The 25,091-nt window shown below is 41.9% G+C and overlaps 1 protein-coding gene across 26 annotated transcripts in view; it reads left to right on the top strand.

The window, feature by feature from the left end:
- The window catches only part of MAGI1 (membrane associated guanylate kinase, WW and PDZ domain containing 1), a 339,384-nt gene that overhangs the window by 269,779 nt on the left and 44,514 nt on the right, over positions 1-25,091 (top strand). For 14 of the 26 annotated variants that reach the window (XM_057422973.1, XM_057422967.1, XM_057422972.1 and 11 more), the window contains exons 7-12: positions 3,109-3,147; positions 7,320-7,377; positions 9,646-9,734; positions 10,773-10,865; positions 13,373-13,555; positions 14,431-15,051. In XM_057422973.1, coding sequence (XP_057278956.1) covers positions 3,109-3,147; positions 7,320-7,377; positions 9,646-9,734; positions 10,773-10,865; positions 13,373-13,555; positions 14,431-15,051 — 1,083 coding nt within the window. The remainder of the gene's footprint in view (positions 1-3,108; positions 3,148-7,319; positions 7,378-9,645; positions 9,735-10,772; positions 10,866-13,372; positions 13,556-14,430; positions 15,052-25,091) is intronic. The other 12 variants (XM_057422979.1, XM_057422983.1, XM_057422981.1 and 9 more) reach the window with 4 other exon arrangements.

Genomic DNA, 25,091 nt, shown 5'->3' with positions numbered 1-25,091 from the left:
AAATACTTTAAAAAAAAAAAAGGCTTATGTGTTAAGTGCGTAGAGACAATGTCCATTATGTTTTAAGGTCACTGTCTGTATATGTAAAATAGCTGTTTAGGTGGTAGATGACTTCGGAAAAATCAAAGGGGTGCTACAAGTAAGAGGCTGTTTTTGCAAAGGCATTTGAATAGTCACTGATGCTGAACAAGGCTCAAAGCTTTCTAACATGTTTGCTCCTTGGATCGCTGTGTAGGAGGGAAGTGACTGAGTCTCTGCACGCTTTATTGTGTTATGCTTTAACTACCTGCTTTACATGAATTGAAAGAGTTATATTGTTGTTTTTGAGCAGAAATAACTCAATTGCCTCACTTCTGCTGCTAAATTCTGACAGTCCACTTAGTGTTATGATTGCTGAAAACAAATTCTATTTGAAGGTGTAGATTTTGGCACTGGAAATTTACACTGATACTGTTTTGTATTCCTTGAGATGTTGAAAATGCAAGCCACTGTCCCGTTTAGAGCAGCCAAAAGCAGGACTGTTAAAGGAGGTGCATACTTTAGGAGATGCTGCAACAAAAAGGCAGTTCATCATGATGAAAATAAGTGTTTGGGAAAGCCTGTGTGGAAATTTTGGTCTCTGACCAGGAAAGGAGACCTATTCTAATGCGTAATTTTGGCTAACACAATGCTATGATGGTAGACATATCTTAAAAATGGAAGGGTTTCCTTTATCACTGCTGGTGATGTCCTTATAAAATTAGTTTTCATAATATGATTAACCTAATCTGTGTGAGTCAGCTCAACAAGAATCATGATTTTATTTTGGAAAAGAAACAGCTCAATCCCTTTTGATTTAGGTTCAAATTTGGCCTCCAGAACTGCTGTTACTATTTTTACATGTGCACTTTTGCATCCTCTGCATCCTTTCACACGTGGGGTTTTGCAGGAGGTGAGAATTTGCCCCTGCAGCCTTTGCTGCTGTGATGAAGCAGGTCACCAACATCCTAGTGCACGGTGCAGCGTACCCCCAAACCAGAAGGATGTGCAAAGCCCAGGCAAAAACCCAGCACACCAAGCTGACTCCTGCTTCAGATTCTTAGCAACTGGCATCTTCTGTCGAGGAGCAAGCTGAGGGAGCTGGGTTAATGAAGGCCTTGCTCTGTGCCTAAAAATGGATATGTCAGTGGGTAATCAGAACAGGAGCAAAATTAAATAACAGCATATGGAGGCAAAGCTCCCTCCTCCTTGCAGTAAGCATTGCTGGCAGTGTAAAGAGGAGGTTGCTAAATCTCAGCATAAGCTTTCCTTTCTCAGGGGGTAGTTTTCCCTGGAGCACAACTTCTGTCCCAGCTTTCTTCACCAGCAAGACTCCCACAATGCTGATAGACCCAGTGATGCCAACAAGCAGCACATGCTGCTGTGGGTCAGCATGCCCCATGCTGTGCCACCAGCCAGGGCAAGGAGCAAGCGGTAGCTCCTCTGTCCAACATTTTCAAGTCTCCTCACGGAAGGGAAAGTTTCTCTTGTCCTCTTTAGCAATTATAAAACAAACATCGGAATTATTAATTTTATTGGGATTAGAAACATACAGCTGGTATTTTTGTGTTTAATTCAGTTCATAACTTTGCAGAGTAGTGGCATTTTTGTTTATCAGGTCCTTAAAATCAGTTAATTTCATCTTCCCCCCACACCCTTTCACTTCATTCACTAAGTTGCTCTTTAATTAATATTTTCAACATTCAGTAGTTCAACCAGTTGCTTCATAGGTGTAGCAGTGCTCTGGACTTTTACCTGGCTTCTCTGTTCTTGCTTTGCACATAAGAATGATTATACTTCAGAAGCTGTGAGCACAAAGAAGAGCAAAGGTTATTTTTACTGCATCATGGAAGCTGTCATTTTTTGGCAAGGGTCTCTGTTGGGTGTATTTCCGCTGATGTCTGTGGGAGTCCTCCTCTGTTTTGTTTGGTGTGTGTGTGTGAACTTTCAGGCTTGATCCCATCCTGTTTGTGGTTTCTATAAATGTTAGATGTTGTTTCAGGTTTGTTTGGGTGCAGTTGCCTTGTGTGTTTTTCTTCATCAGGATACGTGTCCCTAACAAGTTTTGGGTCGTTTCCAGTCGTTTTAGGCTATCAAAGGAAATTGTAATTCATATTTTACGCTAACGGCCCCTAAACAACTGTTTTGGTAGAACATATAGCAAACAGGTCATGGAAGTGGCATTTTTAGGTGTCCAAATTTTCCAAAGCAATGCTGTGGCACTGCATCTTCTGTTTGCTTCTATCATTCATTTATGTGGCTGATACTTTTCTGTATTAGGTCCAAAATTGTTTTTACCATCTTTGTTCTGTTTTTGTCACCATCTTTCATTTTCAGACCGCATTATTATTATTTATAGACTAAGCAATACTTTAATCATCTGTGTCACTGTTAACTTATGAATATGGAGCAGATAATGATAAATGAAGCAACAGGGAATATTGATGGCTTTGTGTCTTTGAAAAATTATGTGATCTGTGTCCCAGGTGCCCCGCTCAAACTGGCCCATTCCTGTATATGCCTCACCAGTGCATCTGGACTTTGGTGTGAGCCTGTGCCTCCAGTTAAACGTGGAGCTTTGCTTCATGCCTATCTTAAATCATCCGAGTAGTTACACTGAAGTCCTTGTACACACATAAATTTAGGCACTTTCTTTAAAACCTTGCTATATTAGTTCTTATTTAGATGCAAGGTTTTCCTCTCAGGTATCTTCATTGGTATTCAGGTCTGGCTTTCTGATAGATCCATATGTCTACAGAATGGATTGTGAAGGTCAGACCTCAGGACTGGGGGGGAAGCTTCACTACAATGAAAAAAACACATATGTATTACTTTGTCATATCAAAATGTGGTGTGGAAACAGTCAGCTGGTACAGATTTTGAGAATACCAAACCAGTTCTTTCATTATCTACATCAGATCCATCAATATTCTGATCAGTAAAGTGCAATAAATGAAAAGCTTGGGCTTGGGCTGTAGAAAACGAGTGCTGGTTCTGCTGTTTGCTGTAGGGAATTTTTTGCTTGGTGCTGAAGTTGTCTGAAATTTTCTTTTAATTTTTTCTGTCTCATTTACTGCTCTTCCCTTGGAGAAGAAGGGGTACACACGGAGGAACTGGACAGTGAACTAGGTAAATCATCCATCTTTTGTTTCGATGTTTGACTCCAACTGCACTGTTTTAAGCTTTAATTGCTTACTTTCTCCTTTGTATCATTTTGCATCTTTCAGTTTTTTTTATTTCAACAAGCCTAATTTATCAGCAAAACTCCCCTACCACCCAAACATTGATCTTCCCTTAGCTTCAGATCTGCACTGTTTTTGTTATTGATTCAGAGTTTGAAGAAAGCTGGAGGGCCTTAATCTTCCCATTTGTCCAAGGTTGATTCTTCCTGGGCCCTGCAGAAGTCAGAGGCTTTTCCATTGGCATCAAAAGCTCCAGAAGAAAGCTTATAGATGCTAGCATTGAAATCAAGCTGTTAATGATGTCTTTTTATGGTGGCCACAGACATTTCCCAGGCGAGAGCATCAAAGTGTGATTTAGAAAGTTTAAGTATTACATGGGATGCTTCTGCTGAGCTTGTGAATGAAACAGCTGAAGATTTTGCCTCAGTAGGTGATTTTATAAACAGATCATTTTCGATGATGTGCTGCACTTTTATTTGCTGCATCTTTTAGTGGAGAATGCTGTCTTGATGTCTAATCTCAGTGGTGCTCATTCTGTTTGTACTGATGGTAGAGGCAGTTGTTATTTCTGTTCAGCTATGCTCTGGTGCACTTGGAAAGCTGAAAGGCAGAAGAGGTTGCGTAGGATTTTATTTCCACTCAGTCTATTATTGCTTTTAAAAAGGGACTATATTTACAGTTTATAGTTCTGCGTACTGGAGGATTGTATTACTAGAGAATTAACCTCTGGTTTCTGTAATGACGTGCAAGTGTGTGTATTCTGCTTCGGGCTTCTGTGTGATTGATACAGCATCAGCGGCCAGCAGCTATTGAGTGGACTTGTAACACTGCTACAGGAAATGTTCTTTTGGATAATATGCCTGGAATAATGCTGGAGGCCTAAGTTCTTTCAGTGCAAGAATCTGAAAGAAATAACGTAAAGAAGAATGTGGTCATTTTCATGGTACATTAGCATTATGCACAGCTCAATATGAATAAGCAGCAGCTCAAGTAACATCAGAAGTAGGTGGATGCACACCAACAACCTGAAAGATTTGTCATGAAGGTCTTCACAAAGGGTGACTTAATAAGGGAGAGGTTTTTAAAAAGCAAATTTAGAGGCAGTAATGAAATGGAAATGTTCCATTCTTTCAGTCCGATATCAGGATGTAGTGCAAAGGAAGAGCTGAAAAAATAGGTGCAGGGGAACTCAGTATTTGATAAGCCTGACCCCAGTTCTGCACACACTTACGTACACAAGTGTTCTGCTTGAACATCATGAGATGTTCCCTTTGTTTTAATGCAGATAAGCTTTATTGAGCTCACAGCCCATTGATACACTGTTGAGATTTGCAAATGTTGCAGTGCAAAGAAAGGCATTTTCAAATGGCTCACCTGGTTACTGCAGCATTAGGAACAGGGCATGAAAACATATGGCCTATTCACTAACTGTACTCATGGTTAGTATAATCTTGTTGGCAGCAGATATTCAGCTCCTGAGATTATCAACAGTTCTAAATATAAGAAAATTAAAACTTTGAGCATTTACACAACTTCTTGTTTTCCAAGGATGTTTGTTGAATATGGAGTAATGGGTCACCTCTGTTTAACAGAAGCTTGTACAAAAGGACACAAAAATTTGACCTTTAGAATAGGATTTGACATACACTTGGACAGATCCTCCTGGCCTCACAGGGAGCACTAAGAGCTGATATGCGGAGGTCATCTCCATCTCCATTATAGTGCAACTATATGACAGCTAAAATACCTGGTGGTTGGAGAAGTTGTTTTATAAGAATCAGTCCATCCCTTCTGTAGGGTAGGAGGTAGGATATTAAACAAGAGCATCTCAGTAGGGATCCACGTATTTACCCCAGCTTACAAGTGTAAAATTGGAGATTTGTCCATTGAATTTACCTGCTGACAAATGCTCTGAGCTGCCAAGAAGCTAGACCATGCAACATGGCTATGGAGAATACCACCTTTTGCTTTAGAGAACTGTCAGAGGCTTTTAGAAGTCAGAAAGTGCATCTATGTAATGCACAAGTAATGTGTTCAAAGCTGCAGTTTTCTTTATTGTTACTTCTGAAAACAGAGATGTGTTCCATAAACGGAAAGCTGCAATGATATAAAACTGAAAAGATTTTGGCACAATAAACAGGATAAAAGCAAAAAAGAAATAAGCTTTTAAACTTTAAAAATAGAAAACAAGTTATAGTCCAAAATAGCAAAAGATACTTAAATATGAGTTTCCCACATTTTTTACTGTTAAGACATCTGTGCGTTCCCTCTCCCTTCCCTCATTCACTTTTATTTTGTTTCTGCCCCTAGCTTGGTCTCCTTACCATTTTACTTTCAACATAATGCAACAAATTTAAGGGCTGCCTCAACTTCTGCTTTTCCTGATTACATGCCAGGTCTTCATTTAACTGCACTGAAACTCTTTAAGCCAGTCCCACAGTGTTCTCAACACATGGGACTCCTCTGCAAACCTGAGAGTTCCCTTTGCAAAAAGACTCTCAGGTTCAACCTCTATCTTTCTGACTTCTCACATAGACTTGTGCGGGGTAAAGGAATATGTGTTTCTGAAGCATTTATTTCAGATCTATCTGCTGATAAAATTGAGGAGTATTTTCATGCCCAAGAGTTAGCACTGGCTTGCATTTAATTGTTTATGTCTCAAGGAATCCAAAGATATTAAACCCGGTAAGGTTAAAATAATGAGAAGAATGGCAAACGTACCATATATCTGCGAATAAGGGACATGTGGAGCAAAACCCGTGAAAATTGATTTCAGCTGATCTCCAGCCAATTCTGAACAAAAACATAAACTCTGAGTAATTAATCCATGTGTGTTTGTGTAGATTCAGTTCATCTCCAGTCTGGAGCTGTTTCTATCCTTATGGCGTTATAGTCAAAGACTATGAATTCTTGCATTTATTCTAATTAACGGGCCATTGTTGATTGTATTGGCCCAGTAATATATGCCATTAATGAAAATAAATCCTTAATAACAAAAAAAAAACATAGATTATTTACTATGTCTTGATAATTTAGTGTTAAATTCGGAGAATTATTTGGGATATTTGAACTTGTGTTATCTGACAGTGGCTTTTTTTAAATCATCTTTAAATGGATGTGCAGAGTCGGTGGGACCACATTTGCATAGTCCAAGCATGGTGGAGCCTTCTTTCAAGTTGACTCACAGTACTGCACAAAGACACCACACTGCATTGGTAATAGAATGATTATTTCAGTACCCACAGGCAACGGGAACATTGTGTTCAAATGAGTGGGACAAGGATCAGGCCCTTCAGTAATACATGCAGCTTTAATAACCCTCAGTTGGATGCTGAAGTGATTTTATTACATTCACTAATTATAGTTAAAATACTATGTGCAGTCTAGAAAATCAACAAGAACAAAAGTGGATACATTTCCAAATGTTAATTTCATCTTCAGAACTGGTTTTTTGTTAACTATGCTAATTGAAAAATGAAATCTGCTACATGTGATTATGGCAATATGTGTTTTTACATTAAGTGCTGTGCTGTGAAATACATCTGTGTACCAGCCCCACTTGGGTAAATTCCATGTGCCAGGCGTTTATGTTAAATTCAGTTTGTCCTGTTTCAGGATGCGCTTTTGTGTTGGGGTCATGGCTGAGCAGTGCAGTGTAAACCCCTGAGATAAGAGTCAAAAAGCCACTCTTTCAGCAGTGGTGAGCATAAATGGCTCAGCCTTGGTACAGGGGATGAAAGTGGTCTCCGTTGCTGCCATCATCTCTCCCATTGCCATATACTGGTGTTAAAATGCCTCTGGCTGGTTGCCTGCATCGACTTTCACTGCAGTGCTCTGCCCATGGTGGTGAAACCAGGAGGACATTTGAGGCACTCCCAGAGAGGAATTTTATTGATTATTTGTTCCTTTAATGCAAAAAGCAAATCGATTGTCATGAGCATCTTCCCACTGATTTGCTAACCCAGCACTGGTAGCACAGGTGGTGCTGTGTTGCGCCAGCCTTTGAAAGGAGGTTGTGATCGTTCTGAAAAGTGTTTGAAGTCTGAGCTACCTATGGGTTTTTCACACTGTCAGAAAGAAATACATTGGAGGCTTCAGTAATGCTTTTTCTACTTCCAGAGCTGCCTGCTGGTTGGGAGAAAATTGAGGATCCTGTATATGGTGTCTACTATGTAGAGTAAGTGCTTTCCTCTGCAGCAGTCTGTGTGCTTGGTTGGTAACATCTCATATTGAGGAGGAGACCCTGACCGCTTACAGCCTGGGGCATGCTATAGGGGCTGAGAGAGGGCAGCCCTGCCTTGCTATTCCTATCCTCTGGTGGGCTCTGGCACCTGTACCCTGGCATGGGAATAGGCTCAGGGGATGCAGGAGCACACTGGGAGAAGGGGTTTGAGCTCTAGGGGTGAGCTTAAGGATGACAGGAGCACCCTGGGGTTGGGGCATGCAGGAGCCCCAGCACCTCACAAAATGCTTTTATCCAGAGAACATTAGCAAGCATGCAATTAACTGAGCTTTGTCCCCTTGGTATAGTGCTGTGATCAAGATGTGAATGTGCAGAGCAGGCCACCAATTCAGTTATGAGTCAAAAGGCACTCAAATGGATGAGCCTGTGTGACCAAACAGCCACGGCAGAGGTTCTTGCATCGGGCTGTGTTGTTGTGAATAGAATTACAGGTTTAATGGGACTCTGTCTGGAATTAGGGCAGCTTCTTTTTTATCTAGATGTCAGATCGCTCCCTTGGGAAACCAGAGATCTGAGTTTTGTTTCATCACTGACCCCATAAAATGAATTTTTAATTATGTGTATACTCCTGTCTAGTAGGATGGCTTATGATAGCCCTCAGAATAGACATGGAATACAGTTTCTGTCTGCTTTGGCTCATTTCTGACCCTACCATCTGTGCCTAGGGAAACAAGGTTAGCAAACTGTGTAATTAAGGCTTGACATTTATTTACCAAAGACATCAAGAATATTTTTCGGCTATTAAGTGCCATGCCAAGAGGTCTTTACAGCATTTTTTCCTGTCACTTTATATATATATATATGCCCATTAGTTTTGTGGCACTCCGTAGTGCTAAAATTAAACAGAAAGTAACAGCAATGAGACATAAATTTATTTTACTTACTATCTATAAGCTAGCAAAATGATTATAATTTGAGCATTTGTCTCTGTCCCAGTTCAGGCACTCTATTATTGCATAATAATTTTTATTGAGAAATAACTCTGTCATGAAAAAGTTTGTGCAATTTTTAAAGTACTTCTCTTTTTTCCTTAATTTTCTGAACATAACTTGAAATGGGAAATCTTTTACAGGACTCACTAATTTGTTTTTCTTTGATTAGTTAAATATTTTCCAGGGCTTTAATATTGATCTTTACCAGAAAAATTTCTGCACATAACTGTCTAGAGTGCTTTTATCGTAATTACTTGAAGAAGTGGTTGGTTGGTCATTCAGGGCTTTTATTTTTTTAATATAAAAATAACGGGACATTATTATGTGTTTTCATATAAAAATGTGGGACAAGAGACAATAAATAGCAAGTTCTTATTGGTAAACTTTGAATAGAAAGATGGGCCTTAGTATAATTTTGTTTACTCCTTTGCTATAGTGAAATCACTATTGAAAAGTTGCTCTTAAACAGCTGATGAGCATCTCATCTCAGCTACAGAGTCCCCAGATCTTCCCTACCACCTTGGCATCTGTGGCAATGTGGTTTCATAGGATGGTTTATCCTCTGCACAGTGTATTGCTTGTCTGCCATATTTGCAGCTGGGCTGCTGCTTTTTTCCTTTTCCTCTCAGTTTTGGCTTTAAACGTCTCATACAGGTCAAAAGCAGCCTAAAGGGCCTCCAAGGGGGACAGCTGGAGTGTCACCACATGCTGGTTTCTACTGAAGTGTTTGCTGATGGCTGATTCTGAATAGATTTTGACCCATTTGGAGCCCAGCTTTTCAGCTATAGCCTGCATTGCCATGGATATTTTTAAGAACCCCTATTAATAATGTTCATTGATGAAATAGCTGCTAGATGTTACCAGATATTGGGGTTTTCTGTTGAGGCTTTTTTGGGGTAACTTCAGTAAGCCAGGGAGTGACAGCACCTCTGAGAATCTGATTAAAGCAAGGATGATATAGGCCTGTCTTTTAAAATGAAATGAGACAGAGCGCCTTTTCTGCTGCAATCTCATTTTCCACAGATAGATCACTACTTTAATGTATTTGAAGGAATTAGCCATTCCTACTCAATACATCATATCAGTGCTGGAATCTGCTTCTTTGCCTAAATACACTTTTTGGTGCAAGTAGGCGAGCCTTACTCCACATATGCTGCTGCTGGATTTGTTTGGTGTTTTACTCCTTTCCTCAGAGGAGTTTCATGCTTGTCCATCATTCCTGATTGTCACATAAAGGGTTTCCTAATTTATTGCTCTCTTTCTTCTCCAGCCACATCAACCGGAAGACGCAGTATGAAAACCCAGTTCTTGAAGCAAAGAGGAAGAAACAGCTTGAGCAACAGCAACAGCCACCTGAAGGTTGGCACCACAGAGGGCGTGATGGTTGGGGTTTTCAGGAGGGAATGTGCCCTCCCTCCCCTTGGCAGCACAGTGCCAATGTATTTGTACTTCCCTCCGTGGCCTTAAGCATTTAAAGGCAAAACAGTGTGTGTAGGAAAGGTAACAAAAGCCCTTCACATAAGATGTGGCAAAGGAGAAAATCTGAACCACTTAAACAGAGCAGCTTTCACCCCTGTTAAAGGGGAGACATTTTTGTTTTCATGTCCTTTATTTCTGGAAAGTTTCTGGGCTTCCCAGAAGCAATTAAATACCACATTTTCCTCTTTAATCTGCTCCATCAAGTTAGTCACTGTACCTGGTATTGTTCCAGTCTGCACTGGGACTCATAGGCTATTGAAGGGACGAGGAGTGAGCATTTACATGTACACTAGAGAAATCCCTCTGCACAAGAGACTTCTTAACACAAGATACTTGGATGCGATCAAGGTGTAAATCTGAATTAGTTTCATTATTTTAAAACACTTTTTTTCTTTGCCCCATTTTTATCTTTTTTTTATTATTTTTTATTTTAGTTTAGTTTATTGAAATGCATCCCAACAGCAGTGAGGGGCTTGTGGCATTTTGGTTTGTTTTGGTACCTTCGTAGCTTTCACACCAAGTTATTTAACAACAGTTTCCAAGGGGAAAATAATTTAGGCTTCAATATTCCACTTGCAGCACCATTTAGCACAACAACAGCTCTTTGATGCTGTGAATACCATGGAGAGTAGATTTCATATGAAGTCACAACAACTTAGAAGCAAATCATGTCCCAAGTTTGAGTGTGAGGTAGGGTGTCCCAGCGGATGAATCAGTTGACCTGGACATAGAGACTCCTTCAGAACTGGCTTTTAGACATCCCATTCATTTTATTCCCTCTGTCCATGACTCTGGTTCCTCTCTTATCATGCTTCTCACACCTCCTCTGCTTGAAGCCCACGCTCCCAGTGTGTGTACGTACAGGAGCTCATAGTGCTGTCATGAAACAAGTAACATTTCCCTCTCTGCCCTCTCTAGAATGGACAGAGGAGTGTCCATCTCTCCCAGCACCCGCTGCTCCAAACCATGTTTCAAACAACCAAGAGGCAGTTCGGGAAGCACCAGTGCAAGGTAACAACCTTGTTCAACCAATTTAAACCAACTGTAGAAGTGCAACAAGGTTTTTCTCCTTGGAATGAAATTCCCTCAGCCACCAGCAAAAGAAGTATTTCTATGACTGGTGTCACATGCCAGGGCAAATACTGCAGACTTGCTTTGAAGTTGTACATTTGTACAAGTACTTCGGGCTAGTAGAGCCGTATTTATTGATGTCAGTGGTCTGGGTATAGCCAGCGGCTCACATACCAGTTGCTTGTCTTAAGTAACTTATCTGACAGGACATGAATCACCCCAAATTTGAAGCATGAGCTGAAACATTGCAAGATCAGGTTGCCAGCAAGGGCAGAGTTTCACTTGTACCTGTTGCAGTACAAGTGCTCTCTGGTTACATGTGGTTGTAAGTTGGCTTCACCTTTGTCTACATCTAAATTGCATAGCAAGCGAATGCCATTGCCCTGGTAGGTAGGAACCAGAAGCTGGGGAAGGTAAGAGAGGGGGAGCCTGGGTAGAGGGCATCATCCTGTCAGAGCTTGGAACAGCCATGGGGAGGTTGTCCCTTGGAGCTGGAAAATACTACCGTGCTCTGCAGGTCAGCCATGGTCTCCAAAGGTGAGCTCAGCAGGGATGCTGTGGTCCTAGGCAGACACTGGTCTTCCTTATGGAGACATCTGTGAACGCCACCTCTGCCTTTTACACTGCCAGGCTGAAGCAAGGGCTGCCAAAGCATCTGTGCATGGCAGTGCAAAGGAGCTTGTCGTGCAGGGGTTGATGTTAGAAGCATCACTCTGCTCTCTACCCACTCGCAACTGACAGCCACTGAAATGGTGCGAGTGGCATTTCAGGACAGCATTAGCCTGTCCCAGCACCACTCTGAGTGACTTGTCCTGGTACCCACTGATGTCTCCTGCTCTCTTTCATTCCTTCCCTTCTCAGTGCTGCTTCCTTTTCTCTCACTCCCCATTTGCAGCAACTGTTTCCACCTTCCCTGTCCCCCTGCTCTATGCCCAGGGGTTTCCATCTCTCTCACTGATGGTACTGCTGGTGGGAATGTGGGCATGAGTACCCCTCCTTGTGCCCCTGCTCTCTGGGATTTTGTAGATATACTCATTTAAAACATGATCCCCTCCCAGGTGCTGTAAGTGGGATGTAGCCTATGGTGCTGTTGCCCTGTTACTGCAGGGCAAGTTCACCCTGTGTTTGTAGGCAGACACCAGCAAACTGTGCTTGTTCCATTTGCCTTTTGAACCACAAATCAGGACTAAGCCCTACTGCACTCTGCCTCTCAGGCGTGCTTGTTACTGAAGATGTTGGGTTGTGTTTTGATAGTCAAGGTCCTTTTGCAGCCTGGGGTCTGAGCAAAGATCTGCCCATGATGTGCAGGATTGCTGTGTTCCTGCACTACCTTTCAAAGGCAGAAGACTGCAAGTCCTTACTCTGCCCTCTCATGAATAATCTTCAAAAATACTTCTTATTTCCTCAAAGGCTTATGAGTCTCAAATCCCCTCACTCTCCTTCAAGCTCTCCTCTCTGAACAGAGGCCCATGACAGTGCTGCCGAGGCTTTTGAGATACACACTGCTGATCCTGAAGCTGTCACCAGAGGGCTTAGTGGCACAGTCTTTTCCCCTCTAAGCATTAACAACAATTAAAAGTGCAAAGGTGTTTATAGTGTTGGCACTGTGAAGTACAGCAACCAGGATTACTTTTCTGAGTCTGTGTAACATGCTTTGCAAGGATGCACTTTTGTCTTTGGAGCACCTCGTTCCCTCTTAATTGTGCTCCCAGAGAACATTGAGAGCCCTCCAGCACAGCTGCTCAGGTCCCAATCCACTCTTTGATCCGTACGTACTTCACAACATCAGTGTTTCATCCACCACAGGCAAGGAGCAGAAAGGAAAGAGGACAGACTTCAGTGTCTGAAGAAGAACATCAACGTCCTCCCCTTTTTCATGGGAGCAGGTCACAGGGTGATAGTGGTGGTGGGAGTTACACTAAAGGGTTACGGAGTGTCTTGCCAGAGCTCAGAAGCTGCTTTTTGCTTGGTGGGCTGGGAGAAGGCTGAGTGATGAAGAACATAATGATATTCCTGTCTGCAGAAAGTCTTGCTGCAGACTCCTGTAGGAGGCATTTGTACTGCCCCTTTCCCAACCTTCCTGGGATGGATATAACCACTTCAAGACAGAGATAAGACGCGTGTCTAAGCCAGCGTTGCCAGCTTTAATATAGTCCATCCTTTAAAGCAGTATGTTTTCTCCTTTGTAGCCTTGTGGCTTTGGTGTGCACAGCCACAGGTAACAAAGTGCCAGTTACTTGAGGGGTTTTTGCTCACTTCGTTTACTATGTGATGGGATCCAAGGAGATGGGTGGAGCGTGATGAGATGAGAGGATGCTGAAGCGCAGTCCCATCCCAACACACCCCTGTGTTTGTCCATGTACTTGTTAGAACAGGGAGGGGCAGAGGAAAACCAGATCAAACACTATTGCGTGCCTGTTCATAGATTTTCCAAACTTCCTATGCAGGAAAACCTTTTTTTACACGGAACCCCTCCGAGCTGAAAGGGAAGTTCATCCACACCAAGCTAAGGAAAAGCAGCAGGGGTTTTGGCTTCACCGTCGTTGGAGGGGATGAGCCGGATGAATTTCTCCAAATCAAAAGTTTGGTGCTTGATGGCCCTGCAGCGCTGGATGGCAAAATGGAAACAGGTACCAGTGCTTTAAATCAAAATTGCCACCACTGCTCTGCTTTATGTTTTTATGGCTGGTTTTATGTGCAATTCATAAGTGACTGTGTTCCTTGTTCTCTTTTGGGGGTGTCGTGGTTTAAACCTTTTCCAAGGGAAAGGATCCAGCTGTCCCGTCTGCAAGCAGGGAAGTGAGATACCTTGAGGGACATGTTCAGAATCTTATAGCAAGGCACTTCATGTGCTGGAATTTCACCTCGGGTGTCAAAATATCCAGCTGGAGCTCTTCCAGCTCCTGCTCTCCCCATGTTGAGCTGCAGAGAGGAGCCATCAGTTGTGGAGTCCCACATCAGGCTGCAGGTTACTGCTCCCCACTGTTGCGGTGGCTGCATTAAACATGGCTGTGTTGCAGCCTCAGTGTTAAGAAGTAAATCGTAATTTAATCAATACCTAGATCTCAGGCTGAAGTATGTCTGAGACATGACACGTAACACTATATTTGAGCAGTTGGTATTTGAGAGCCGTCTGTTACAGCTCTCATGTGTCACAGTTTTGTTTCTGTCACATGTCAGTGTAGCACAGTGCATAACAGCGAGGGCTGGACTTTGAAATGGTTGTTAAATGGGCCATATACCATTATTTGAATGTATTAATTTTTTGCATGAGCCAGTTCCAATTTCACTTTCATAAACATTTATGTACATAAAGGCTTTATGCAGTGAATCCATTGTGTACAGAGAATTCTTGCTTACCCAAGTATCACCACTCCCTTTCCTTGCAGAGATACTTAAATGCTGCTATTTGCCTATGGGTACTGTGCATCAGCTCATGGGGTCTAGTCCTACATTCCCAGGGTGCACAAAACATGTGTTTGGTATATGTCTGTGTCCTCTGCAGGGGATGTCATAGTCAGCGTGAACGAAACTTGTGTGCTGGGGCACACTCATGCTCAAGTGGTGAAAATCTTCCAGTCCATCCCTATCGGTGCCAGTGTGGACCTCGAACTGTGCCGAGGCTACCCCCTGCCCTTCGATCCCGATGATCCCAACACAAGCCTGGTTACGTCCGTGGCGATTTTGGACAAAGAGCCCATCATTGTGAACGGACAGGAGAATTACGACTCCCCAGCAAGCCACAGTAGTAAAACAGGGAAAGTAAATGGCACAAAGGAAGCGAGACCCAGCAGCCCGGCTGAGGTCTCCTCCAATGGACCCCATGGTTACCCCAACGACACGGTCTCTTTGGCGTCTTCAATAGCAACACAACCTGAACTCATAACTGTGCATATAGTGAAAGGGCCTATGGGCTTTGGGTTTACTATAGCAGACAGTCCTGGTGGGGGTGGCCAAAGAGTGAAGCAGATCGTGGACAGCCCAAGGTGCCGCGGCCTAAAGGAGGGTGACCTTATAGTCGAAGTCAACAAGAAGAATGTGCAGAGCCTCACTCACAACCAGGTGGTGGATATGCTGATTGAATGTCCTAAGGGAAGCGAAGTCACATTGCTGGTGCAGCGAGGAGGTAAGTCTTCAGAACTGCTTTGTAATAGTTCTTCTTGACGTTTAAAAAAGAAATGCATGCCATGGAAGACCTGCTCTCCTAAGCGTCTCTGTAGACATGGTTAATGTCCTGAGATGTAGGACCTGCTCCAAGCTGGCAATTGTCAGGTCACATAGATGGTTACAGTTATTGTTTGATGCTGCACTGGGGGAATGTGCATGGTAATGTACATTTGTCCATTCCGCGTTCTGATAATGCACGAACATTACCAGAATGCACAAAACGGTGGTATGGTTACACATATGGTTACACCTTTACATACAGAGCAAACCCTGATCTCATGTTCATAAAAAATTATTTAAAATAGGACATGGACATTTCTTGAGCTGTTTTGGAGATGGAAAAGGTGGGTGATACATTCTGTACTTTGCAGTGTTCAAAATCAGCTATCCAGGGGCTCTTCACTGTGGAAGAAGGGTTACACCTGGGGTACAGATGGGAGTGGAGGGGAGAATTCAAACTTCTCTCAGTTGTAAGCAAATTAAATGTTACTTCTGGACATGCTTATTTGCTGTGCAGTGGGGAGCTGAGCTCATTTTTGGTTGTGTTGCTGAAAGGCAACCAGTAGGTACAAAACTCATACTCCAAGCAGTATGTCTGCAGCCCGCATGGGAGCATGGATGGTGGGTAACCTGTCAGTGAGGTCAGTCCTTCCACAGGAGCTCTTTCCCTGCGCGCAGTAAGTGTAAAGTGATCGGCAGTAACACACCCCACCTCACTTTGCACACTCAGGCTGTGGGCTAAAATTACTGGAAGAGTTAGTGTCAAGCTCGCAGGGAAGGTCCAGGTCAGATATTGAGTACAGAGTCCAAGAGCAGAGGGGTCAGCCCTTCATCTGGCAGCAGATCTGAGGGGCAAAGCCCCAGCAGTGATTTTGATGGCCCATGCAGTGATTTTTATGTGCACATTGGTGCTCAGCACCTTGCAGGGGCCAGCACAGAGGCAGATGAGCTGACAAGTAGGTGCTGAACGCAGCCCCCAGCCAGCCCTGGGAGGAGTGTTTGATGTAAAAAGTACTTTTCTGATGCCTTTTCTAAAGTATTTTGAGTGTAGTAAGTTAGCAACAAAGCCAGTCTGCTTTAATAGGGGTTGCTTCCTGAATTTACAACTTGTTTTTAAAGACCTATTTCAAGGAATTGAGGACATTGATTCTGCAATTAGCAGCTCTGGAGAAAGCACTGCCTTTCTTTTACTTCTTCCTTTCCAAGTGCTTACTGTGTTTTTGTAATTTGGTAGTAAATGAAAAACTAGAGAACAGAATATATTAAGAGTTTTCCAATTTTCAAAGTGTGAGTTCCTGAAAGACTTTCAGTGCTGGAGAGGTTTAAAAAGTGCACAGCGTTCTCATGATTAATATATGTATTATGGAGAAAATATGGTTGGAAGAAAAATAGCAGCTATTATTAATCCTCCTGGAGAGCACATATATATCTGGTAACACCATACATTAATTATTTGAATTGTGGCTGACATTTAATAATCCTCCTTATGCCTTGAAGGCATAATGAAAAGATTTGATGAGGAAATAAAAGCATAGTTTTAATAAGATAGTAAATAGTTCCCTGGTTATCTTGCTGAATATATCTCTCTCTTTTTTTCTCTTTTATTAAATTTAATCGAGATACCACATGTTGAGCATTTGCTATCACCTTCCTGGATAGACACCATATCAATCTCCTTAAACTGCCTCCCTCCCTCCTTCAAGGTCTTGACATTTCTGTCTCAGCACAGAGCACTTGCAGTTCCACATTTCACGCTCTCGTGGTGCAGGATGCAGGAACTGTGGTGGCTCTGGATCCACGCTTAATCATTGAAACATGTTTTTCTTTACACCTGGAAGAAGGCTGGACCAAAAGGCACTCAGGTTGTGGCACTGAAGCTGCAGGGTACACACAGCAGTTCCCCACAGCCAAGAGCAGTCAGGTTTGTTTAAAGCTTTGGAGACGGAGCTGGCTAAAATGCATCCAGCACTCAGTGCTGCTGTACTCAGCTCCTTTCTCCTGTTACTTTACCTTGTGTAACTCCTGCCAAGTCTCCTGTCAGAAATACCATCCCCAGACAAGGTGCCGCTATTTATTTTGGTCCAATTACAGAAATGCATTTGGCTTCAGTGTCTGATAAGCTCCTTCAGGGCTCTTGAAACAGCTCTTCTTTAGCTTCCCTGTCAGTTGTCCTTTCCTCCTCCTCCCTCTGGTGTCCAGTGAAGAAAATGCTTAGATGCTGTCAAGCATCCTCGCATTAGCCTAATATTTGCATTCAGTCAGGCTTTGCATGAAGCATCCCTGCAACGCTAAGGCTGGTGTTCAGAGCTGTCAAAAGGATTTGTCAGAAGTGATTACTAATCAGGCAGAAAAAGTATCAGAAGGAGATGTGTAATATAGGGGAAGAGCTCTGCCTGCTTCAAGCTGCTGGTGCACTCCCAACAACAGGGTTTAATTGTTAAAAGCAAACCCACAGTCGCTGAGAGCAGCCAGTAAAATATTTACTGTACAGTGGATTTAGCTGAAGTACTGGCTTATGGGAGCAGGTAAATCCTGCCTTTGCCTTTGAGTGAGGAGCAGAAGGGTGGTTTCAGGGAGGATGAAGATGAAGTGCCCCCTCTGTGTGCTCGGCTGCTCACATACTATCTGAAAGCCATCTGCAGGACTTATACAGGATTGGGGCAGGGGGATAGATACATTAAGAGAAGGACAGTGTCCGGTCACTGAGATTTTGTGTTCCAGAGGCTCCATAAAAAACTTGCCTTATCTGTGTTCTAATACTTTCTTTTTCCCCCTTCCTCTTGTAAGGCTTAATTCTATTACTGCTGTTGTTTTCCTGTTTCACCTATACTTAATGCTGGATAAAAATCCCTGAGTGCTGTATCATGGCTTGGACTTCAACACTTAAAGGGTTCAGAAAGGATGAACTCTGAGCAGAGGCAGGGTGCAGAGGAGCTAATAGGGTTGCATGCATGAGCATATCAGAAAAGCTGCTTTTGCTTAGCAAAATGAAGGGGCAGAGGAGACAAAATTACTGTCTCTAATGTTAGGTAGGAGAGGTAGAAGATGCTGTCCTCAGAGTTGGCTGAAATAAAACTGAGTTGTTCAATTGTGAGTAATTTAAACTGGACATAAGAAGAAAGTGCCAACCCATTAGGGTCTCTTAAGTTAAACTGCAGGGGGCAAAAGGACTTTTCTGTCTGAAGGTGAATCTCAGCGTGTTTGACAGCAATATACCATGGTGCTTGCAACTGCAGAGGAGATGCTTCATAACCCAGAAAGACCATTCAAGGGGTGTTGTACTGGAAAGTAAACCAGTGCTAGTGGTTGCAAAATGCAGAATGAAGCATATGTTGTTGTTTCTGCACTGCACGATGTGATTACACATTTCAGTTATTTTAAAGAATTACTATTAATAAGGCCACTAAAGGCATACCTTTATTTTGATTATTTGTAGCTGAAAAGGTTATTGTAACCTTGTACCTACCAAGTACATAAAGTGCTTATCTCAATAAAAAACCAAACCCAAAGCTACAAAAGAAGGTAATAATATTTGCCACTTGAAATCCATTTGTCATTGAGGTCTTGTCTACGCACAATAATGGACTGAAATAAGCAATCCTCAGATACCTGTTCATTCTGCACAGATTCTATTTGTAATAAAAGCAACATTATGTCAGAATAATTTCCCTGCTTCCCACGGGGCTTTTATTCTGGGAACTGGGTTTATGCTGGGACAAGGGCTGTTTCAGAACAAGTTATTCTGCAAAACTACTGTGCTGTTTTGGAGTCAACAAGATAAGATCTCACATTTGTTTCAGTGAGAACCTTTATGTGTCTTATTGATGTATATTGTGAATTACCTCAGATTAAAGGGATTATTTCTTTCCTTTTTTATCCCTTTTTTTTGTGTTTAGATCTGTCTTCAGGTCATCCAAAAACACTGTGATAAGTTTGTGTTCAGTTCCAAGAACTAAGCTGAACAGTTTTCATTCAGGTTTGAATGGACAGTTTCCCTTCAGAGCTTTCACAGTTAGCGTCTTTATTCAGTGGAAGGTTGAAAATAGCATAAACCTTGAGCCTGATCTATGTAATCCCCTTGAAGATGTGTTCCCACTTTGCTTCAGATCAAAGTAAAAGCATGCAGGTGAAATGTCACTCATGTGTCATATTCAAATCAGTGGAGTTTCTAACAGCTTCCCTAGGGCCAAGTTCACATGAAACTGGGGAATGGAAATCCATCTTCTGAAAAATATATGATAAAATACATGCTAGAGTTTCAAAATTAAATGTATTTTATGGGAAGAAGAACCGAGGCAACAGCTACCTGTCTAAATGCCCATGAGTGGGCACCTGAGTATTACCCCTATATAAAGGTAAAGTCCATAATAAATTCCCTGCTCATGGTTCAGTTGGGCAGAAGGTGTTTGCGGTGAGCAGTAAGGTGGAAGTAGGGAGAGGTCTGTGCCAATTGTCCTGCTCATTTGGTCCTTGACTCAGTGGTCTTAAGAAGGTCTTTCTGATATATATGAGAAAGACTTGCAGCATTGGAACAAAATTACAAAGCTCTAAAGCAATAAATCTATCAAGTCTCCTTAGCTAAATGATCCTTCCTTTGCTGTTCCGGTGATGCTTTTGGTATGGAACCTCCGACACTTCCCATAGGGAGGAGTTAAATCCTTGTGCTGAAAGTGCATGTTAAGAGTCAGCTACCCTGGACCTGAAAACTCTTTCTGTAGCCTAAAATGAGAGGACATAAAATCATAGAATTGGAGAATAGTTAGGGTTGGAAAGGACCTTAAGATCATCTAGTTCCAACCCCCCTGCCACGGGCAGGGACACCTTACGCTAAACCATATCACCCGAGGCCTCGTCCAACCTGGCCTTGAACACCACCAGGGATGGAGCATTCACAACCTCCCTGGGCAACCCATTCCAGTGCCTCACCACCCTAACAGGAAAGAATTTCCTCCTTATATCCAATCTAAACTTCCCCTGTTTAAGTTTTAACCCGTTACCCCTTGTCCTATCACTACAGTCCCTAATGAAGAGTCCCTCCCAGCATCCCTATAGGCCCCCTTCAGATACTGGAAGGCTGCTATGAGGTCTCCACACAGCCTTCTCTTCTCCAGGCTGAACAGCCCCAACTTCCTCAGCCTGTCTTCATAGGCTTCTCTATTTATCTTGTGTCCATGACATTGAAACATCACATAGCAATATAAAGTTTTGTGTCCTTTTCTTTAGGCTGCTTGCTGCAGCTTCAGGCTCCCCCAGCCATGGTAGAGAGACCTACAAGAACTTTTAGACACAGTGGGAAAATTTTATGAACAATATATCATAACATTTTATAATCACAAGCATATAACAGTATAATTGATAATCAGATAGCTTTTTGTGATACAGAGTATAAAAATACAATGCTCAGGCATAAATGAGCAGTGGTGTTGAACATTAAGTATCTGAGTGAAGTCTGTTACTGCTGCAGGTTTCAGAGGATGTATCCTCACCTCTCTGCCCCACCACAAACATCTATAGTCTGAATTTTATAAGTAAAAATACTGTATTTCTACTTCTTTATTGAGATACTCTTCCCCTATGGAATTGAAGTTTTCTGTTCCTTACTAGAAGTGGTGGAAATAGATCATTTAGTAGTAAGAGCCAGGAAAGAAAAAAAAGAAGGCAGTATCTCACAGTTTGGGAATTAGAGCTGCTTTTCAGTTGCTATCCCTAATGATGTAAACCCATGGTAATTAGGGCTGCACTGAGCTATTCAGTACAGACTTGAACTCCTTTGAACAAGCCACTCACTTCTGTTTGCCCTTTAGGCTTGCAGTGAAGAGCGAGTTGAAAGTCATGCCACTTAAGCATCTAGCTGCCAGAAGATTCTGAACTGTCTCAGCAGCTGCTGAATTAGAGAAAAAGCGAGTCCAAACTGCAGTTAGGACAAAAATCACAACCTGGGAATCATCTGACCGTTACCACAGAGTGTGTTTGCCTTTGCCAAAACTTCTGGAAAGAGAAGAAAAGGTCATGATTTCCAGCAGTGTTTTCAGTTCAAAGGGAGCAGAGCATTAGACTGAGGGCTTTGTCCCATGTTTGGAAATGTAGGAACCCCTGAACCTCATCCTGTTAAGCACAGAGCTGCTGGTGCCAATCATCATGCCACCTTTATGGCTGGTTTTCTTACTCTACTCCGCGGCCTACTACATTGTGACAGCTTCTTCCCTCACCCAGAGCAGGAGCAAATCTTATTGCTTTCTGCCATCTGATGCTCTCAAATGACCTCTACATTATTTGAAAATCCCATTTTAAGTCACTTCTTTTTTCCTTGCCTTACCTTCTGTCAACTACTACCAGCTACCAAAGCTCCATTCTACTCAGGTACCTCCCATCAAACTTGTTTATTGAATCTCTCAGCAATTTGTCACTCAGTGTAGGTTATTTTGAGCTGTACACTGAAAAATATCTGGTATTATGGTACAAATAATACCATCCGGAAATAACAGCTGGGGGGGATATTTTGATAGCCCATAGACACCCCTCACTAGTTAATAAATTCTATTTAAACAGAGTCATAGTATGCTGAAAGAAATACATGTTCATTTCTAATGCCAAGATTTATTTTTCAAGTTCATTACTTTGTGTTCCAGGGTTATTACTTTGTAATTCCAGAGTTACGCATTTCCTGATTAAATTTGGAATCTCGTTCAGCATTTAAAAATCTGTTTCCTATTGCTTACTCTTGATTGTTTTTGTTACTGTTTCCTTCAGAGAGATTTGCCTGGGAAGAAAGGAATCGGATCAGTAAAGTTTGTAAGTTGGCCTACAAGCTGCATTAGAAATTACATGTTTTCAAAAGGTTTTGCAATGTTGCTTTTCTATTTTCTGAAAATAGCCAATCCTAACATAAATACAGTGCTAAAACTTCTAAAACTTAGGACTTAGGTGCAGGGAAGGAGCAGGTCTAGGGGAAAACCTTTAGTTGGGAGTAGCTGCATCTTTTTTTTCACCAAACCACCACCAAGTCACTGTTATTCTCTCTGTTAAGTGGAATTATATTGTAACAAGGCAAAAAAAAAAAAGCTGATGAGACTTTAAAGCAAGTTTGATGTCACATTTGCTATTCTCCTACATCCTTACTCTGATTAGGGACTAGTCTATCAAGGAGCAGATACAAAACCCAGTTGAAGTCAGGAAAAGATGAAATAAGGGAAATGTTACACATTTTGGTGTTTTTAATAAGAAGTTCGAAGTTCACACCCTGTATTAGAATTGCTTATGTGCATGTGTTTCAATCTACTGTGCAAGTTAATTTTCCTCTAAATAGCTTCAGGGTGTTAGATATACCTTTTTGGGACAACGCTGTGTATTGTTATGCAGCACCATACACTGATCGCTGGTAATTGGTTCTGTAAAGCAAGCTAGAAGGAACTTGTTTTCTCTTTGTGATAAAAATAAGCCGAACTTAACATTCAAAATCAGGTCGTCTTATAAATAATGGAATATTTGGAGATTACACAGTGTTTTTCTCCTTCAAAGTGCTTTACAGGTGTTAATCTTAGTGGTGTTAGCTGTTGTTGATCTGAATTTGCAAGGTTTTGGGATAACCGCTTACCAAGACACAAAGGGAGAAATTTCAGTGTTTAAGTCCATGGCAAGGCTCCCATTAGACTCCAGGAGGCAGCAGGGTTTCACCAAGGTTTTGGATGCTTACAAATGCCTGCAGCCTCGAAGGGTAATAGTAGGTAGCTTGCTCAGACACCAAATAGTTTGATGTGCATTACTAATGTTCATACAAATAGTGAATTTGCAGCAGCTAATGAATTAGCATTACCAGGTTGTGCTGGAGCTTCACAATGCAATGTATCCAGTTGAAACAGTAAGCAACAAATTCAGATATCAACCTCACAAAGCCCAAGTGCTTAAAAATCCTACATTAAGTTCCCCAATTTCCGGATATAAAAATACCACATCAGAGTTCTTTCTGTCTTTTTATTTCAAGCCTCTAGTATTCATATCTAATTGCCTTTTCTAAACCATGGGAGACTAAGAAACTCCAAACAAAGCACATTATCATGTGAGCACCTGATTCCAAAACCAATAGCTTCGTAATATTACAATGCTGATAATAAAGGAGAATGGGCATCGCTGGTACAGGGACATTTTAATTGCCTGCAGGATTTCCAGCTCTTGCTGGCGCGATACGTGTGAAGTGCTAACACTAATCTGTTAGTCATTTGAGGCATAAGTGTTTTCTTCTCAGCTACCCTTCATTAACTCCATTTGCACTGATTCTCTTCTAAAAATGAGTAAGCAAATGAAGAGATGCCCAAGAAAGCTGCTTTGGGGGTGAGCATTAATTTTACATCAGTCACCCTGTGTTTTTGTGGCAGTATCGCCTATCTATGCTGTAACTTTTGTCCCCCAGGTATATGTCATCTGAGCCCCAGAGTCTCAGAAGGGTAGCACAGGATAGAACAGTTGTTGATTCACAGTTTGGCATTTTGTTGCACATTTTGCATTGATTTCAAGGGCTGAGATAATTTCCTAAAGTTGTGAGGTATTTCATGACACATACTTTAAGGCCAGGAGGAAATCTGTACTGTAATTATTAAGGAGGTAAAGAATTAACATATTTGGAATACCAAAGTAATGTCTGTTTTGCATTATCTCACATGCTGACAGCACAATAGGGGTGCTATGCGCGTTACGCGTGGCTGCCTTTCTGTGACAGGGAATCTAGAGCTGCTTGAAAATCAGCAAGAAAAACTAAAGCATTTGCTGAATGGTGGAAGGGAAAAAAATGGCTGAAATCTTCCCATCAGGATGTTTTATTGCACGAACCACTTTATCTCGCAGAAAGCAGTAGGCTCTTAGAGGAGTACAACACAGGAGGTTGCTTAGCAAATGAAAGATGAGAGCTCTGAAATTCTTCCCAAAGGCTTTGTGTTTTCCTCCCTAGCTTGATGTTTCAAAAGTTGGTGCTTTTTTACCCCCTTATGTTTTGATATTAAACGTGAAGTGGTATAAGTGGAGCAACTCGAACCCACACAGTGTTGTTTTATATGAAATGTGATGTAACACAAGGTGGCACAGCAGAACCTCATACTATGCATTAGATAAGGCAGATATAGCTAGAGATGTGCCTCCCACATCTTCATCGGGATTTGCACAGCAGGAAATGGAGAAGACTTAGAGCTGTGAAACGAGGGTTTTATTCCACCCAGTTTTTTCTCCTACCATTACATACTGCCTGTGTGGCATTTTGGTGTGCATGTACTTGTAAATAGTGTGTTTTTATCAGCCATGTTGCAGGTAGGTGCATTGGCTGTTGCTCTGATTTGGCATTATAATAACTAGTCATAACAGAATTAATGAGGTATCAGAAATCCAAGAAAGGTCTTTGTTTATCACTGTAATTAAATGCATTTGGGGAGTCATTAAAAGCAATAGCAGTTGGGCAAAACAAAGAAGGATGGCTTTGTAATGGACTAGTCAATGGCTTTGTTCTGAGAGGGGTTGTTTTAAATATCCATCCTCATGTCTCTGAGTTTCTCTACTCTGAATTTAATTTTTTTTCCCATTCAGCTGTGGGATTTTATGTTTATTCATTTTCATGTTTATTTGCTCTTGTTCAAATAGACTTATTTTTGTGATAGTGATAGCAAGTAGGACCATACCAGCTTTAAGACCCCGTTAAAGCTGTGTCTTTTGTGCCAGAAGACCTGCAATGTACCATGAGTTGGATGTAAAGAGTTGGCAGTACTTGTAGACTGGACAGATTTGGTAGAGGACTCCCAGTTCCTGGGAGATGACGCAAGTGCCTGAGGATGCTGGGACTGGGGGGCATGTGAAGGTAACGAATATGGGTCCCCAGAGATTTTGACTCCATCCTTATCCTTAAGGGTAAGTTTCTGAGATGTACGGTTAAATACCTGAAAGTATGTAGAGTTACTGATTTGTTTTAATAGATAACGGTATTTTAAATTTAATAAATTGATGTTTTGTGAAAACATCAGC

This window comes from Pezoporus wallicus, unplaced genomic scaffold, assembly GCF_028554395.1.
Source record: "Pezoporus wallicus isolate ANWC-B61680 ecotype Strahan unplaced genomic scaffold, APGP_CSIRO_Pwel_v1 contig_7073, whole genome shotgun sequence".
Taxonomy (NCBI): Eukaryota; Metazoa; Chordata; class Aves; order Psittaciformes; family Psittacidae; genus Pezoporus; species Pezoporus wallicus.
The sequence above is the reverse complement of the archived record's forward strand: the minus strand, read 5'-3'. Positions and strand labels throughout refer to the sequence as shown.